This window comes from Dermacentor andersoni, chromosome 11, assembly GCF_023375885.2.
Source record: "Dermacentor andersoni chromosome 11, qqDerAnde1_hic_scaffold, whole genome shotgun sequence".
NCBI lineage: Eukaryota > Metazoa > Arthropoda > Arachnida > Ixodida > Ixodidae > Dermacentor > Dermacentor andersoni.
The window spans coordinates 23416207-23435314 of NC_092824.1; the positions used below are offsets into that span (position 1 = coordinate 23416207).

At 45.7% G+C, this 19108-nt stretch overlaps 1 protein-coding gene across 1 annotated transcript in view; it reads left to right on the plus strand.

The window, feature by feature from the left end:
• The window catches only part of LOC126517450 (peptidyl-alpha-hydroxyglycine alpha-amidating lyase 1-like), a 36634-nt gene that overhangs the window by 13426 nt on the left and 4100 nt on the right, over positions 1 to 19108 (plus strand). The window contains exons 5-7 of the mRNA XM_050167172.3: positions 217 to 418; positions 4125 to 4316; positions 12790 to 12896. Of these exons, the coding sequence (XP_050023129.1) occupies positions 217 to 418; positions 4125 to 4316; positions 12790 to 12896 (501 nt within the window). The remainder of the gene's footprint in view (positions 1 to 216; positions 419 to 4124; positions 4317 to 12789; positions 12897 to 19108) is intronic.

Below are 19108 nucleotides of genomic sequence, written 5' to 3' on the forward strand. Positions count from 1 at the left end.
TTATCACTGATTCTTATTGGTCCAGATAATCAACGCTTTATAAACTTACCAGCGTCGCCATCGCACTGTATCATTAATGCACAATTTACAGCCACTAGCCAATCGAAGCTTGTAACAGGTGGGCACCAACAAAATTCTGAAGTGTTTCATGGCGTACAATGATTTGATTGAGCAGGATTCCAGCCTTGAAAGAAAACCTTTCATTTGACTGTACAGGTTTTCAGGTTCGGGTCGTCAGGCCCTCCACTGGTGCTGGGCCGCGCCTTCGAACCAGGTGGCGGTAGATACCATTTCTGCAAGCCAACAGGTGTTGCCTTGGGTCCTTCAGGCCGCATCTTTGTTAGTGACGGCTACTGCAACCACCGCATTGCCGTATTCACCCGGGATGGTGCCCACCTCACTGACATCGGGCTCCAGGGTAACCGCGCATTCTTCATTATTGAAACCTCTGCCCTTCTAACTAAAGTAATAGTACTTTAAGCACTCAACCATCACGCTAACTCTCTAACACTTTATTTTGCTAGAACTGACACTTATATTCGTATTTTTCGCGCATTGTTTCACATCAGAACAAATTAATCCATGCATCTTCCTAGTCTTTGTTACCACACTAAAGTAGCACTGTTGTACCGTTTCATACCTCTTTTATTGTAGCGCTATTATTGAACTAATATAGAAACAGATTCTGTTGTTCTGTATTCATTTGTATTGCATTATATCTTATTACATTAACCTTGAAACAGTTTTCGTTGTTGGTTTTTTATAATGTCTGTAATTTTGAAACTGTCCACCCAAGGGTGTGCAGTATGTAAAAAAAAAAGCCAGGCAAGGATTCAAGTCAATGTAGTTTTTATGCTTTCCTAGTCTTCTATACTTAAAGAGAGTTCTTGCTTTGCATTTATTGATTCTGATAAAGCTGTCGTGCTGCTTTGTTCAGTCACAGCATATGTCTTCAAAAGAACATGTCAAAGGCAGACATTAAATCAACCAAGATTGTTAGGTGTTACTTGTTAAGAAAGCTTGCATTGTTTGTTTTATGCCAAATAGTGCTAAGGTGACTCAGGTGCAGAGAGAACGGTGACTGAAGGAGCCACGCAAATGTTGCTTCCACACTTTAAAGGGCTTGCAACAGCATGTTATATCTGCACGGCTGCATTGGTGATATTATGGGTTATGCGCTGTCGGCTGTTGCTGGCTAATTTGAGTGAAAGGATTGCAGAGAGAGGGCACTACACTCCCACAAAAAGCACCAACATGGCTGCATGAGGAGGCAGTGCCGGTGAGGTTTTGTGTAACAATAAGACTGACTAAACAACAACATGAAATTCAGTGTAATCAACTTCTTTTACTATCAGTGGTTGGCTACAATTTGCTAATTATGAAGCGAATTGCATTTAGTCGTGGGAGCCAGTACTGTATATCCACAGAGCACCAGCTGTGTCTTATGTCTGTCATTTTCTTGTCTCTGGAATCCCTCTACTTGAAAAAAGCAGTGCGTGCTTCAGTTATTCACATCTGTGATTCACATTTGGCTCAGCCTAATGCTGATATGAGTTAATTTGCCTTTAGTATACGATTAGCTATGTTTAAGGATGCACTGCGTCAATGAAAGAGCGCAGAAGACGTAACCTCAAGGGCTCAGCTGCTAAATTTTGCTGCTGTAAAGGCAACAAGTCCTGCTCCATTATCTGCTGGAAGTATTGTCAAGTAGCGCTGCTTTGAAAATGTAATGGCATGCCTAACCAGCCCAGAGTTAAACCACAGATGTAAGCATATTCATGACCTTTAAAAACTCAAATATTTTTAAGTGCAGGTAAATTTATAAATTAGTGTTTAAAGGTGCCGAAGTAACACGCTTACCTAGAACAGAGCTTCTGTAAGCTACAAGATTGCCACTGTAGAGTTGGATCAAACCCACCACTCTGAAGCTATATATCACATGCCCAGAACGTAACGTACGTCCCATCTATATTTGGTTAATAGTAGTCAGTCACTGATACGGAAAAATTACATTGTATTTTGATGTCAAATGAGGTGTTGTTGGCTCAATTTTCTTTAGTCTTTCTAGAGGAGAACTTACTGGTGCTGTCTATTCACTGTCATATTGGCACTATGTTAGGTAGACACTTGATGATGATGATGATTTATAGGCATCATCTTGGAAACAGAGTGGTGACATAGTGTCACCTAGCCTGCTGGAGCCAATTAGGTAATCTGTACATGCTTAGAAGTCCAGCATTTTGCCTATCTCTCTTTCATCTTTCCTTACTTCCTTAAAACTTCTTTACCTACCTTCTACCGCTACCTATGCCTGTAAAGGATCCGATCCTATCAATCTCTTCCCTGCTTTCTTCCCACCAATACTCTAAGCATCTCTTGCTTATCTCAACTGCTGACCAGCTAATATGTCCATCTGCTTTGAATCCCAGCACTTCTGGAAGGTGGACGTCCTCTGAGGGTTTCGCGGGATGAATACCTTTGCATTCTATAAGGATGTACCGAGTTGTCTCCGGATTTTTGCCGCAGCAGACGCATGCCTCATCCTGTTGTGAATATATTTGCTCTGGTATGTTCTTGTCCTCGGGCAACCTGCTAGGATCTTGTGGGAATGCAGCGCCGTTTGTGTGTGGACCTCCGGCTAAGATCTGGTGGTAGCACCCGCCAGACCATGACCTACAAGTTCACCAGTGCAACCACCTCAATAGAGCCTGTTTGTTGCAACCGATTTGAATTGTGGAACAATTGTGCAGCCCGTCTGTGCGCAATTTCCTCTGCACTGAAGTCTTTTATTGGCATGAAACAAACATTGCGATGTTTCTAGAAGCGTAGTCCTGCAAAATATATGGCGTTTTATTTTAATGCTAACAGAATTTTTTTTAGAAATAGACTGTGACTGCTACTACAGTTCTATTCCTTGATGTGGATTGCTTGAAGAGGCGGATACAAACTGTGTAATCAACTAATTATAAAAATGTACTAATTAAGTTTTTCTAGTAATTACTTTGCGGCAAATTTTGCAGTTCAGGTACAAATTGTAGCCAGAGAGTTCGCAAGTTGTACGCACGTAGAATGAATTGTCAGGATGACACCAGTTTCAAGACATTCACTTTGAAATTGTGTGACGAAATGCACTGGCATTCCAGCTACTTTCGTGCTTCAGTTCTTCAAACTGCGTTTGATTACAAAAAAATTTCGCACCCACAACTCCACTGGAGCACTGCGTAATGCAAAGCACTGTTGCTTGGTAGTACAAGGGCACCCACAAGCCATGGTAATTTTCTGAAGCGAAACGTACACCACAGGTTGTAAAGATGAAGTTTTTATATTACATGGCATGGTTACAGATGATGATTATGTACATCTTTACATTGTTAAGAGTGTGCACAATTATGCATGCGTACATCACTTGACATAATTAGTCAAATAATGTCCATCGGTTCACTGATTGTTTTTTCGACTGTTTCTTGACCGGTAACATCACTGGTAGATTTACGGGTGTATTCACCGGTTAAGGTGGATCAAGCCCAGTGTTCGTCATGGCCAACGTCAATGTGCAATTGTGGAAGAACCCAGGTGTGCTACGCCTAGACTCCAAGAGTGGATGAGTCAAGCAGTAAAGGACTGCACATTATTTCATCGGCACTGTACCGGGTCTGAAGGTCACATTGAGCACCATCTGGGCATTGGATAATAGCTGCGTGTGCTCTAAATGCAGTCCTAGGTCACTGTTTGAGACGCTGTGTTAGACTGCACAGCCTTCCGGATCGATCCACAAAAACGGTCAGATACCCGGCAGAAAAAAATACGATCTGCATTCGACGAAAATGCTTCACATCATAAGTAAGTGGAATAACACTGTACTATTACTGCAAGTTTGACAGCACATATCTCAAAACCAGTGTCCCATCCTCAGAATTTTTTCCCAGTCGATATGCCTTCTATGCCTTCTGGCTACTATTCATAAACTGCAATAGTGGCATAAAATAATTAGTAAATCTGAATTAGTGATACTTCGTTAATGAGTCAAATGCACATTTTGATTTCTCGTGGACCCACTGTCTGCCTTTTTGAGTAGTACGGTTCAGGGATAGAAGCATTCAGGTCTTTTGTTCTTGATGTCGCAGAGCGTATGCTGGTCCCACACGGCGTGACCTACGTGCCCACCATGAATGTGGTGTGTGTGGCGGACCGTGAGCGGCGCCGGGTGCTCTGCTACTGGGCAGGCGCGCGAGGTCCACGACCAGGTCGCGACCTGGGTGACTTTGTGCTTGCCTATGGGGAGCCCCTGCAGCGTGTGTACGGCATTGCTGCCAGAGGTAGGTCACACAGTAACATTCCTAGGCCAGTCTGTCTGCTCGTTTTTAAAAGGAAGCTGTAGCTTGTGGAGGTCTCCACGTAAGGCAATCTTGGCCACATTCGTTAAACATAGCCAATGGAAACTGAACTTGGCAACCTTTAACACCCAAACTCTGTCGAGTGAGGCTAGCTTAGCAGGACTTTTTGAGGAAGTCTCAGACATTGTTTGGGATATCATTGGCCTTAGTGAGATTAGAACTGGTGAGGCTTATATAGTGCTGACTAATGGCCATGTCCTCTGCTATAGATGTCTCCCAGATAAGAAGCAATACGAGGTAGGATGCGTAATTCATAAGGACATAGCGGGCAACATTGACAAATTCTACAGCATTAATAAGAGGGTAGCATCAGTCGTAATCAAACATAATAAGAGGTATAGATTAAAGGTAGTACAAGCCTACGCTCCCACATCCAATCACGATGATGAGGAAGTAGATCAGTTTTATGAAGATGTTGAATGAATGATGAGAAAAGTGCAAACTCAGTATACTGTAGTCATAGGCGACTTCAATACGAAAGTGGGGAAAAAGCAGGCTGGTGAACAAGCAATTGGCAATTACGGCGGCGATTCTAGCAACACCAGAGGAGACATGCTGGTAGAATTCGCAGAAAGGAATAAGCTGCGAGTAATGAACACCTTTTTCAGAAAGCGTAGCAACAGAAAGTGGACCTGGAAAAGCCCTAATGGTGAAACAAGAAATGAAATTGACTGCATACTTTCTGCTGATCCCAGCATAGTGCAGGATGTAGAAGTGATAGGTAGGGTAAAGTGCAGTGATCATAGATTAGTGAGGGCTAGGATTCACCTTAACTTGAAGAGAGAAAGAGTAAAATTGGTCAAGAAGAAACAGGTCAGCCTAGAGGCAGTAAGGGTAAAAGCAGACAAATTCAGGCTGGTACTTGCAAACAAATATGCAGCCTTAGAACAGGGAGATGAAAATGACATAGAGGTAATGAATGAAACTGTAACTAGGCTGACTTTAGAGGCAGCAGTTGAGGTGGGAGGCAATGCACCAAGGGAACCAGCAGGCAAGTTCTCCCAAGTAACGAAGGACCTAATAAAGAAAAGACAAAGAATGAAAGTGTCCAACTCAACAGATCAAATAGAATTTTCCCAACTGTCAGAACTAATCAACAAGGCGAAAATGAGGGATATTCAAAATTATAACGTGAAAAAAACTGAAGAAGCTGTAAAAAAATGGTCGCTGCCTGAAATCAGTAAGAAGGAAATTTGGCATAGGACAAACCAAGATTTATGCACTGAAAGATAAGCAGGGTAATATCATGAGCAATCTTGGAAGGTATAGCAAAAGCAGCGGAAGAATTCTATACTGACCTGTACAGATATATCCCCAGAGGAGCCACGACACCTCCATTTGAAGCAGTATCGAACAAGTTGCAGAAACTCCTCCTATAACTAGCGATGAGGTCAGAAGGGCCTTGCAAGACATGAAACGGGGAAAAGTGGCAGGAGAAGATGGAATAACAGTCTATTTAATCAAAGATGAAGGAGACATAATGCTTGAAAAACTGGCGGCTCTCTATACGAAGTGTATATCGTATATCAACTTCAAGGGTCCCAGAAAACTGGAAGAATGCAAACATTATACTAATCCACAAAAAGGGAGATGTTAAAGAATTGAAAATTATAGGCCCAATAGCTTATGTACTCCCAGTATTATATAAAATATTCACCAAGATAATTTGCAATAATACAAGGGCAACAGTGGACTTTAGTCAACCAAGGGAACAGGCTGGCTTCAGGAAGCGATACTCTAGAATGGATCGCATCCATTTCAATAATGACGTTATCGAGAAATCTGCAGAGTACAGTCAGCCACTCTATATGGCTTTCATAGATTACGAAAAGGCATTTGATTCAGTAGAGATACCAGCAGTCATAAACGCATTATGTAATCAAGGAGTACAGACCGCGTACGTAAATATCTTGGAAAATATCTCCAGAGATTCCACAGCTACCTAATTTCTACAAAAGAAAAGTAGGAAGATACTCATAAAGGGGTCAGACAAGGAGAGACAATCTCTCCAATGCTATTCACTGCATGCTTGTAAGAAGTATTCAAGCTATTAAACTGGGAATGCTTAGGAGTAAGGATCAACAGGGAATATATCAGCAACCTTTGGTTTGCAGGTAACATTGTTCTATTCAGTAACACTGCAGACAAGTTACAACAAATGATTGAGGACCTTAACAGAGAGAGTGTAAGAGTGAGGTTGAAGATTAATATGCAGACGACAAAGATAAATGCATCAATAGTCAGACAAGGGAACAAGAGTTCAGGATCACCAGTCAGCCTCTAGGGTCTGTTAAGGAGTATGTTTACCTAGGTCGATTAATCACAGGGAACTTTGATCATGAGAAGTAAATTTACAGAAGAATAAAAATGGATTGGAGCGCATATGGCAGACATTGTCAGCTCCCGACTGGAAGCTTACCATTATCATTGAAAAGGAAAGTGTACAATCAGTGCATTTCACCAGTGCTGACATATGGGGCAGGGACTCAGAGACTGACGAAGAAGCTTGAGAACAAGTTAAGGACCGCACAAGGAATGATGGAACGAAGATCTCTAGGCATAATGTTAAGAGACAGAGAGAGCGGTTTCGATCAGAGAGCTAACGGGTACAGCTGATATTCTAATCGACAATAAGAGAAAAAAATGGAGTTGGGGAGGACATGTAATGTGCAGGTTAGATATGGACCATTAGGGTTACAGAATGGGTACCACTAAAGGGAAGCGCAGTCGAGGACGGCAGAAGACTAGGTGGGGCGATGAAATTAGGAAATTCGTAGGCGCTAGTTGAAATCAGTTGGCACAGGACAGGAGTAATTGGAGATCGCAGGGAGAGGCCTTCCTCCTCCAGTGGACCTAAAATATGATGATGATGATGATGACAGCAGACAAGTGATGGCTGCGGCCAGCCCAGATGCAACCGGTAGCAGCGGAAGTATTAGCAGTGGTAGCAAATTCAGTAGTAGTAGAGATGAAAAAGATTTGGCACCTTGCAGGCTGTCAGTCGTGGGAGAGGGTAAATGCCCTTGCGAGTAATCTTGTTGAGCTGCCCATAGTCCAAACAGAGCCACACCGAACCATCTTTCTTCGTAACAAGGACGACAGGAGATACCTATGGACTGTTGGAAGCGAAGAATATTGTAGCGAAGATTGTTGTGGAGTGTAGCGAAGAAGAGAAACGCTATAGTAGGCCACCCTCTTCAGCGCTTTCTACTGGGTCAACCTCTCCAGCAAACATTTCATAGGTCTCTGCACTTACTTCAGACGCTTTGTTCACACTTTTGCCGCCATCATATCGCTCCTGAGCAAAACTACTTAGAAGCAACGGTCCCCTCACTTTGGGGTTGTGGGAGGTACGGGGTTCTCCTCCGTACTCTTGGGACAAAGGAACGACAACACAGTAGTGCAAACAATCACAAGGGCATTTATTGCACCTTTCATAGATCAATGCCTGCTAGACGAGTTGCTATCCCCAAAACATGCCGATGGGCGCGCGACAAATCTAGAAGTCCGACTTACCGCGACCGCATTGCGAGCGAATATATTCGCCCCATGCTGGATCCCAACGCCTGGTCGTTCGCGTGAACAGTCACGCGAATGGTGGCACGTTCGAAGGCGGCCACGCGAGACAGTCTCGCAGAAGCATCCGACGGCGCCCGCGCGGACGTCCGCGCCCGCCGACGACCTCGAACCAAAGAGGACGCGCCTTGTCTCTCGGCGCCCGAGTAACCCCGCCGCGGCGCGATAGTCGCGCCATCTCTCGCACCGCGCTTGTACCACTCCGACCGCCGCGGGCGCCAGGCCACGCGGGCCGTGCGGGAAAACAGCATCTCAGGGGATGCGTGAGAGTCGCGCATCCCCACATCCCCCCAACCTTAAATCACTACATAATCCGGCGAAACATTTCACACAGTCTAACATCAACACGTGCTTCGCGAACAAGGTGGTACATGCAACAGTGGCCGCGCCGGGGAAATGTCCACACGCTGTCCATAACATGCGAGCCGACTGTCCTTGGGGTACACCGCTGGCGTCCGCCGGTCACAGCAGCAGCTTTGCAGACAAGACGGCACGATTCCAGGCCAGGACTCCGGAAACGACGACGCAGTAGTCGGTACGAGCAAGTGTCGCTCGCGCCGACGCGCCCTGCTGGCAAGAGCCGCCGTAGCAGTCGGTGACTGCCGGCTCTTTTGTCCGCCGCCGAGGGTTGTGAGCTGGATACAGGAGGCCGCCGAAGTCGCCGCGCCGAACTGGCCACAGCATCACCATCGCCCGGGGTGGCTCGATGGTAGTCCGGGGCAGCAGCGCAGACGATGTGCAGGTGACGGCAAACCAGGGGTGACTCCAATCATGCTGCGTAAACACCACACACTCGGCAAACACTAAAGTAGTGCAAGGGAGAGGAATTCTGCATGCGCATCGCCCACGTGGTACGATGTTCAACTCGGCTAGCAAAAGATCGCCCACGTGGTACGATGTTGAACTCGGCTAGCAAAAGATCGCCCACGTGGTACGATGTTGAACTCGGCTAGCAAAAGATCGCCCACGTGGTACGATGTTCAACTCGGCTAGCAAAAGATCGGGCGGCTACTCAGTCGCTAAGTTCACGTGAACGAAGCTCGCTTCCTTGAGTCGAACGAGTAATTTCAATTCGTGCGAGGCTAAATAGAATGAGGGAAGCAAATTTCAACGCCTCAACGCCACGGTCCACCAGGTTGTGTCCCTCCACGTGCGACAGGTAGCTTCGTAAAGCCTTAGGCCTAAATCGTCGCTACCCTGACAACAACCGGCATCCAAAAACACCCAAAATGGGCGCAAAACAGGCAGCCGCGAGGAGACGTTAGCTCTGTGAGGTGGTCCTACTCCGCTCGGTGCACACAGCATCCGAATTGACGGCGCCCACCGTCCCAGACGGTGTCGGAGCGCCCGGTGCCAGGCCGCAATACCAGTCAGCCCGTAGTGGCACCCGTGGCCCGCGGCCACCCGGCTCCCAGAGCCGCGACTTCATCCGAGTCAAAGAGATAGAAGAAGCTATTTACATAAGAAATTCGGACCACCCACGAGGCTTCCGTACTCACTCGCTTCAGGCTTGCCACTGCTCCGCGGGCGCTCAGCCTCGCTCTCCCAGGATGCAGACCACGTGGCTCTCGTACTGACGAATGTCATTAAAAAAAAAAACACTTGCGAAAAGGCTTAGCATGTTGATAAGTTCAAACACACTACAGCCACCGTCGCCTCGCTCAAGAAAGCACGCCGCCAACGCTAGCGATCAAAATCCACGCTAGGCCTACGCTTCGGTTCAAACAAAGGTCTTGAACGAAGCAACACTTAAAATTATCGTCCGATGCCCCAAGAGGTCCACGTTGGGCAGCCAGATGTAGGAGATAGGGGGTTCTTCTCCGTACTCTTGGGACAAAGGAACGACAACACAGTAGTGCAAACAATCACAAGGGCATTTATTGCACCTTTCATAGATCAATGCCTGCTAGCCGAGTTGCTATCCCCAAAACATGCCGATGGGCGCGCGACAAATCTAGAAGTCCGACTTACCGCGACCGCATTGCGAGCGAATATATTCGCCCCATGCTGGATCCCAACGCCTGGTCGTTCGCGTGTACAGTCACGCGAATGGTGGCACGTTCGAAGGCGGCCACGCGAGACAGTCTCGCAGAAGCATCCGACGGCGCCCGCGCGGACGTCCGCGCCCGCCGACGACCTCGAACCAAAGAGGACGCGCCTTGTCTCTCGGCGCCCGAGTAACCCCGCCGCGGCGCGATAGTCGCGCCATCTCTCGCACCGCGCTTGTACCACTCCGACCGCCGCGGGCGCCAGACCACGCGGGCCGTGCGGGAAAACAGCATCTCAGGGGATGCGTGAGAGTCGCGTATCCCCACAGGGTCGAGCGAGTGCGACGAGGCTTTCACAAAGCTCCGTCGTTTGCTAACGTCTCTGCTAATTTTGCACCACTATGAGCCGACAGCCCCCGATTCCCCGTGTTTTCCCTGCATTTCTGCCACGGCAAGACATGCTGAAGAGTGCCGCGATCTCACACAGGCCTTTACCTCCAATTCCCTAAAATTCGCCAGAAGAGCACTCGCGGTGGCACCACTTCTGTGCCAGCCTTCCTTCCTGGGGCTCTTGTGTGGCACTCGGTTTCTTCCGCTACACCTGGTCTCTCTTCAAAACTGCTACCCAAGTAGGAAGAGCCCTACCAAATCGTCGAATGCGCATCCCCTGTCAACTACATGATTGAACCCATTGAACCATATTCACACATTGTGGACGAGACATTGTCAACGTCGAGCGCCTCAAGCCATACAATGATCCACTCATAGCGAGGAGATCTTAGGTCACCGGATGGCTCCCGTTTCGTTCGCAGGGGTAATTGTAGTAAAGAAGAGGAACGCTATTCTGGGTCATCCTCTCCAGCACTTTCTAGTAGGTCAATCTCTCCAGCGCTTTGCTCGTGAGGCAAGGAAAGATCGTCATGAGGAAGACAGAAACCTCAACTATGTTGAGAATTGAGAGTGAGAGTGACTTGGCTCAAATTGTATAGTTTTTTTTTTTTCTGTTCATATCTTCTTGTTGTCCTTCTGTTTCACCATGACTTTTAGTTTGGATCAAGTTGATCAATTAATATAACACCAAGATGTGTTCTCAGTTTTTCATTGCAATGTGCACAGTATCCAAAGGAATCTTAACGTATCGGGTGCTTACCACACTTTTCTTTTCGACTTGATTGCTATTACGGAAGCCTGGCTCAAGGATAAAGAATTGCCATTTATACCAGGCTACAAACTTTCCTCTATGCCAAGGGTTTCAAGGGCACGAGGAGGTGGTGTTGCCTTCTTTATAAAAGAAAGTATTGCTTTTGAAGTTCTTCCTGCCCTTACTATCAGTGACCTTACACTTGAGGCACTTTTTGTAAAAATTGAGTGTGGTATAACAGTCGGTGTGGTGTACCGGCCTCCCGGTTCTGCTGTTTCAATTTTTATTGAGAAACTTGCATCAATTATAGAAATCTTAACCTCTAAACAAAGTAACCGTGTTGTAGGAGTAATTGTAGGAGACTTTAATATAGATGTTTCTGGAGAAACTAACAATTACACCTTACTTGTACAGTCATATAACATATGCAATCGTATAACAGAGCCAACGCGTATCACAGGCAGTTCTAGTACTTTAATAGACCATGCGCTCACAAGCATCACATGTAACAGATGGGCTGGAACTTACCTAGATCCAATATCCGATCACATACCCATATTTGTTATGGTTAAAATCCAAGGAAAAATAACCGCGAACATATCTGGTCATGAACCACAGAAAAAGATTGACTATCGATTAGTTCGCGAGAACTTGCAACAAGTAAACTTCTTTGATACCCATCATACCGACATAAACAAAGAATATACAAATTTCTTTACAATTGTCCAGAGTGCTGCCTTGCAGAGCACCACAGACAAGTCCTCGAGTCGATATGTTGCACCTATATGCCCATGGATGACTCGCGACATCCTACGCATACTGAAGGAGAAAGAAAAATGGCATGAGAAGTGGAAACGTGCTAAAACCAATAATTATTATCTACGCCAGTTTAAGCGTTTCAAGAACCTGTCGGTGTCTCTACTGCGTAAAAGAAAACAAGAATACCACCCTTCTCTTATCATTAATGCTCAGGGCAACACAGGCAAAATTTGGAATATTGTAACAGGTGCAGTAGGGCTTCGTTCAGAGCAGCGTATATTGCCTGATGTACTTGACCAGGAAACAGTTGATGAATTTAACGAGTGTTTTGTAAATACAGGACCGCAACTAGCAAACAAACTTCCTCAAGTCACCGAATGTACGCAGTCTATCCAATCATTGGTGAATATTATGGTAATTGAGGATATCACAGTTTATGAAATAATAGATGAAATAAAATATGTTGTAAATAAAGAATGAATGAATAAATGAATGAATGAATGAATGAATGAATGAATGAATGAATGAATGAATGAATGAATGAACGTCGAGCACCTCAAACCATACAATGATCCACTCATAGCGAGGAGATCTTAGGTCACCGGATGGCTCCCGTTTCGTTCCCAGGGGTAATTGTAGCAAAGAAGAGGAACGCTATACTGGGGCCCATCCTCTCCAGCACTTTCTAGTAGGTCAATCTCTGCAGCGCTTTGCTCGGGGAACGCCGCTCGTGCTGATAGTCCTTGACCAATAGTGAGGTAACACAAATAAGTTATAAATTAGAACAGTATGATATACCGGAGTGCCTCAACCCAGTTTTTTAATATGCTAGCATTTTGCAGTAAGGTTAGTGTGTGAATGACAGTGACTGACAGAACCCTGTGCTCTGCTTCCACTCCTGCCACCCTACCTCCACTGGTGTCTATTGTAGGACACACCCTGTATGGTGTGCAGTCCTTGGCCCCCAACCAGTCATCAGCATTCCGACTAGAGCTGGAGCCGGGTGCCAGCCCAGAGAGCTTCTCTCCAGGATCGGTGGTGAGCGCTGTTCTTTGCCTAGAATATCATAAACAGCAGTTCACAATACCGTTCTTTGTTTTCTTTTTACTTGTGTGTGCACAGCTCTTTGTGCTATATATATATATATATATATATATATATATATATATATATATATATATATATATATATATATATATATATATATATATATATATATGCTGTTAGTCACAGTCATTGTGGAGGCAGAGCCATTATTGTCCCACCTTCGCAAGGCTTGTTGAGTCTTACGTTCCATAGTGACCATCATCAGAAGTGATTGTTATGACAATTTGTCGGTTTTATGAGCTTGGGGCCAGCAGGTATGAGTGGGTTGCAGAGGAGCAATTCCTACCATATGCTTGGCCCACGGTTGGGCCTCTAGCGACCGCTATAATAAAGCTGCATATTTTTAATTATAACCATGCCTGGCAGCCAACAATACTTTCTGCAGGCAAAATGAAGATTGACACAAACTGAAATGACACGAATTTTCTCTAAAGATAAAATTGATAAGCACGATCGAGTTTTCGAAAGTTATTTTCGATAGACCACATGAAATACTTGCTGTCGGAAAGTGCAATGATTCACGCAACACAAAAGAATAGGCCCATACACATGCAGAGCGCACTACTTGCAACTGAAACACTTATTTCCAGGTCTGTTTAATAAATATGGGAGGACTATCAGATAACCAGAAATAACTCATATCAACCAAACCATGCCCTGTAAGATGACCCTTCGGCTGCATGCAACACAGCAAAAGAAAAAAGGTGTGGAGATCGCAATGTCATGAGGCTCACACTAGGGAAGCAGTGGGTTGAACTGCATATGTGACGGAGACTGAACTAATGAGGCAGTGCGACTTCTATGCCTCGGGTTCGTCCAAGGTGTTTGCATCACAGAGGGCAAAGTTCCATGCAAGGTAGAGCGTGCCTAAGAGTCCGGTGTTGTGGTTGTCGTCGTGGCTGCAAGCTTGATAGGCCGGCCACATCTGCATGGTGACGAGAAAGACTTTAAGCTCGGCGTATATCCGGCCCCCATTCCCGACAGTCCTTTTTCAAGACTAATGGGCAGCAACCCAGCAAGACAAGGTCATGCTCTTCCTGCCGTTAGCTGAACCAGCGTAGGAAGAAGTCTGCCTCGAGCTGGAGCTAGGAACCAGACCACTGGCTTGCTCACGTAGAAAGACAGTGCAGGTGGCAGTGCCATCCACAGGTTGTCTTCATTGGGAGCCCGGGCTGCAGTTTAATTCTTGGTGGTCCACGTCCAAGGTCACTGCATGTGGATGTCTCCGCTGAAGGCGACCGCAGCCACATTATCAGAAAAGCATCATCGGCAGAGCAGCCCAGCATACCACTTGTCCTCGTCCGCTGACTTGCTTGTGTTCTCTGCGCGAGACTCTTCTCTTTCCTTGTCCTTCAGGGCTCCCGCCGATAGTAGCACAGCTACAAAGGGCACACGGCAGTATACCGGTGCACTACACAGCTTAAAGAAGGGAACAGAACAATATCAGAGCAGAATTTATTTTGCTTTAAGATCAGGACATAAGGAAATCAATTTCTTTATGGTTCTGGCAAACCAAAGCGCATGCTCATATACATGTTCCTCATGCGCACAATCTCGACACCTTCTATAATTTCAAGCATGATTTGGCTATATGGTCTGCGTACGATGCTTGTATATTTCTCAAAGAGTGACTGGCAACTGCAATTGCGACAATGAATGTCAAGGTATAATACAGCAGAACCTCGTTGGTACAATCCCGTTACGTTTGATTTATCGGCACCAACGTTCGCGATAGGGAACACTAGATGGGTGGGCGAGCATTGCGGGGAAGCTGATGCGGCGGGCGGATATATACTGTTCTCGATCGCGGGCGCCTCGCGCATTTTCTTGTTTACACAGGATCTAGCGGTCAGAAAACGTAACATACGATGGGAGTTTGACCATGTGCTGAACATTGATTCCTAAAGATAGTGTATTCCGGGAACGTATGAACCGGCAAAATATGAGCGTAACTGTATATATCGATGATTCTTATCGATGATTCTATTTTACAGCGCGTGGGGCGTAGTGCTTCTGGTAGCATACGGCACATCTTGAATAGGAGATAACGCAAACACGTCACCGTTCCTCGTTGCAGGCGGCGCGACGTGATGGAGCGTCACGTTTTGCTCCAGCGCAGCATTCGGCTTCGCCCACCAACTCGATTTTGTTTCAGTTTCCCGTCGCCATCAAAACACAACGCAATAGGAAAATGACAACGCGCGTGTCGGGCCTCTCGGGCCCCACCGGATCGGTAGGCGTCGGCAATTCGGGCGGCGACACTTCGCACAACGCTTCGCACAGTGCTTTGCGTAATGCGAAGATGTTAGCTACGGTTGAGTCCATGAAATTTTTTAGTTACTTCAAATGGTGGATTGTTCTGGATAGTATGTTTTTTTTTCTCTCGAGTTTTTTTTTTTTTCCAAAACGAATGAACGGGGTTCTACTGTACACTTTGCAGATGTGATCGACTGTCACTGCAAGATCACTGCAAGATCACTGCATGATATCACTGTCACTTCAAGGGTGTCACTCTGCTTGTCTGTTTGTAATGCCCAAACCTGGTGAAGGATTTGTGAGTTGCATCTCTGGAATATAGTATAAATGTCACTCTTACTGTGAGCACAGTCTTGGTAAGCCAGAAAAGACAGGAAAGTGAAGGGCAGAACTAAAGTTTCCATGCTAATTCCTCGTGATGCCAAGAGATTTAAATGATTCTGTGTATAGGACTATATTTAAAAGTATATATATATAACAATATATATATATTGCACTTTAAAGGACTTTTTAAAGGCTCAACCAAGTGAGTTTTCACAACTTTTTCTGAACAAAAAAGGCCAAATGTGTGGCATTACATTGAAATCAGCCATGTCGTACTGGTATACTGGCACATGGTTTGCGAGTGAAATTCGAAACATTGAACATCGCCTTTTATTTTCTTGGCTAATAACCAACCTTCACCACCAATTTATTGACATTTGAGTCTTGGAAAACGAAAATACTTAATCGGACAAAACTGAAATCGGATTATGGGGTCTAAAGTTTCAAAGTAATGCATGAGCTATGTGCTGTAGCCATGGGTTCTGGAGTAATTTTGACCCCTCTGGGGTTTTTTAACATGCACCTAAATCTAAGTACATAAGTGTGTCTGCACGCCGCCTCCATAGGAATGCATTTGCTGTGGCTGGTAATTTAACCCACGACCTTAAGTTTAGCTACAGAACACCATAGCTGCTGAGCCACTGCTATGCATGCCAGACAAAACTAACTCATACACTTCACTGGTTGCATTTGAACGGCCCTAGCGTGCTCTGGTGGCACACTTTAAATTCGTCTGGTTCATTCAGAGCGTCTCTCTCTAGCTCGGAGCACAGTTAGAGGCGCTCTCACCTTTTAGGTGGGAGTGCGACCAAGATGTGACAGATTCCCAGTCAGGTGTCTCCTCCGATTGCTCGGGGAGCAGCTAAATGCTCTGCTCAGGCAGGCTTTCTCTCACTACCAAACTCAGGAGGACTCTCTGTTCTTGCAAACTTAGTGGGAGCATAGTAGCAACTAGTCATCTGTGCCATTAAGGTTATCTGTGTCAAGGGCAACATTGGCAATTTTTCGAGGCCAGCAGATTTCAACAAAATTTGCAATGTCTGATCTCTTTTGCACTCTGATCATCTGTGCCAATAAGTGAGTTGATTGAAAGCTTCTCAGTTTCACTGAAAATGCATATTAAAGATCACCATAAGGTGCTCGTAGCTTACGTTCCCGAATCTATAATTTTTTGTCGGCATATTGGTATTTCTAAAGCACACAGGAGAAGGCATAATTTTTAAGCTTTTTCTTATTTTCATGAATTTCCTATATTTTGGCTTGATGAAAGCTTTTGGGCTCACAATTTTAACCAAACTACAGCTAACGCTTGAAGGAGGATGCTGTGGCAGTATTCACGTTCACAAAGGGTAGGAGCACAGGTTTCATCACACGAAGCAGCTTTCTACGCTTCGCAGATCATTTTAAGTTTGGATACTTTGTTTCTTGATTGTTTGAAATTATTTACAAGTTTGTTCACAAACTCAGCCCTCCCTAAATGTGACAGGAGAATCTGTGAAAGTTAAAAAAGGCGCTTATCCTGACATCATATGAGAAAATATGGCAAATCAGTACAGAGGAACCCCGCAAGGTGAAGGAAGTATCATGAAAGGGAAAAAATTCGCAGTTCTGCCCAAAAGGCAAAGCACCGATTGTGATTGCAAATTAGTAGAGAGCTGTACAAAGTAAGGATAGTAGTCTTATCGGCCATATAAACTTGTAAACATTTGCTTACTAACTAAATTAACAATGATAGAATGTGTAAGCATGACTCAACGAGGATATAGAAAGAAACAGAGACAGCGCTGTCTTTGTGTGTCTGCTTCTTTCGATGTCCTTGTTTAGTCCCGCTTACACATTCTGTCATAGGTTCAAATTAACTAGCCCGCCAACATGTTTTAACTAAATTAACCAACACGGTGTCATACGTGCACAGGTAAAAATGAACACATCTCGCTCGATGAGCGCAGAAGCTCGCTGTCAAAATTCTGGAGTGAAGAGTCGCGACAGCAGCAAGGCAAATAGACCTTCATGCATCTCTCGCTTCAACACGAACAAAACGTCAAAAGCACAGCGCATACGAAGCTATCAGCACTACGCGCACTGCAAACATAGCAGATCTCTTTGAGGATGAGGCTCACACGGGCACGCACTTTGGCCATGTCACAGATTGCTTTCAAGACGCACGAGTGCCTGCAACGCGTCCCTATGACATCCCCCAAAGGCGATACTACGGCGTCCGCAATTTGCATGGCCAACGCCGTAGTAGACGCCACGGTTGTCTCCAGTCTGTACAGAAAAGCGGGTGAGGAGGACATCGAGACACCCTAGCAGCCGCTGGAGAGGTACGCCCCTCCTCCCTCGCCTGACCTCCCCAGCCTCGTGCGCGACAGGAGAAGGCACACTTCCGGCCCGCATTCGTTGTTCATGCACCCAAGATTAAACCGCGTTTGCCTGCGCACCCTTGAGCACTTTCACTCGCACATACAGCATACGGTGCGCGACGACGATTTTATCGCCCTTGGACTTCATACGGAACCTCACGGTGACGCCGACGGCAGAAATGCGCCTGGAGTGTCCATATAATTGAAATTTCAATAAAATTAAACATGGAAAGAATGAGTTCCGACATGGAAAGAGGGTGGCACACTAACCTATTACTATCAAGTTTGAATGTCACTTGTTCAAACCACAGCATTTCATAGTGGTAGCTGTGGTGGACTAACTTTCAGCTCTAGATGTGTATGCATATTTATAGGCCATGCCACAAAATTAACTATCTATATATAACATGCTTAGTTGCTTTAGAATTTTACTTACCTTGGGTGATATCTTCTATATTTCTTGTAAAGCCACTTCCACACCTAGCTTTGAGGGTCATGCCTAAGGTTACTGTAAAAGCCAAGCAAAGGAATCTTTTCCTTTCTCTCTCTCGCTCTCTGTCTCAGCAAAGGAACAGTGCTACTGTTGATTGCATGTGGCATTGAGGTTGTGCTGCTTGAGCTTGGTTCAGTCTTTTATTTGAGAGCCAATGACTGTGGTGGACAAGGCGGAGCAGTGTGTCATGGTGCACGCTATTTCTTCTCGCTGTGCCCCGGGTATCCAAGAGGGTGGATGCTTGCATGTTGCTCCGTTTTTGGGCACAAGTCCCCAAAATGACTGACCTTCGGGAAATGTAGGCTGTTTGAAGGTGAGGGCCAGTAAGTAGCCCAGCAAAATATTGGCAGGAGCTCGCAATAGTGTGACGCCGTTGCGTTGCATTTCCGGGTCGATTAGCGATGAGGCCGACGTGTCCTTTGCCTACCTAGACGCAGCGGGTCATAAAACATTCACTTGGCAACCATCCCACCAATGGCGAGGTTCGATTGGCCAACTTTATGGCGATATTCGGGCCCTTGCATGCGTGCGCTCAAAACGGAGCCTAAAGAGACGCAATAGAAGAACGCACTCAGAACACTACCCACTGCACTTCATTTTTTTTTTGTAGCACCATCCCGGAAAGGCATTGGTGCCGGGCTCGAATGCCGGACCAGGACAAACTTTACCTCAACTACGAAGCTTTCTTTCTGAGAAACTCGTATGGG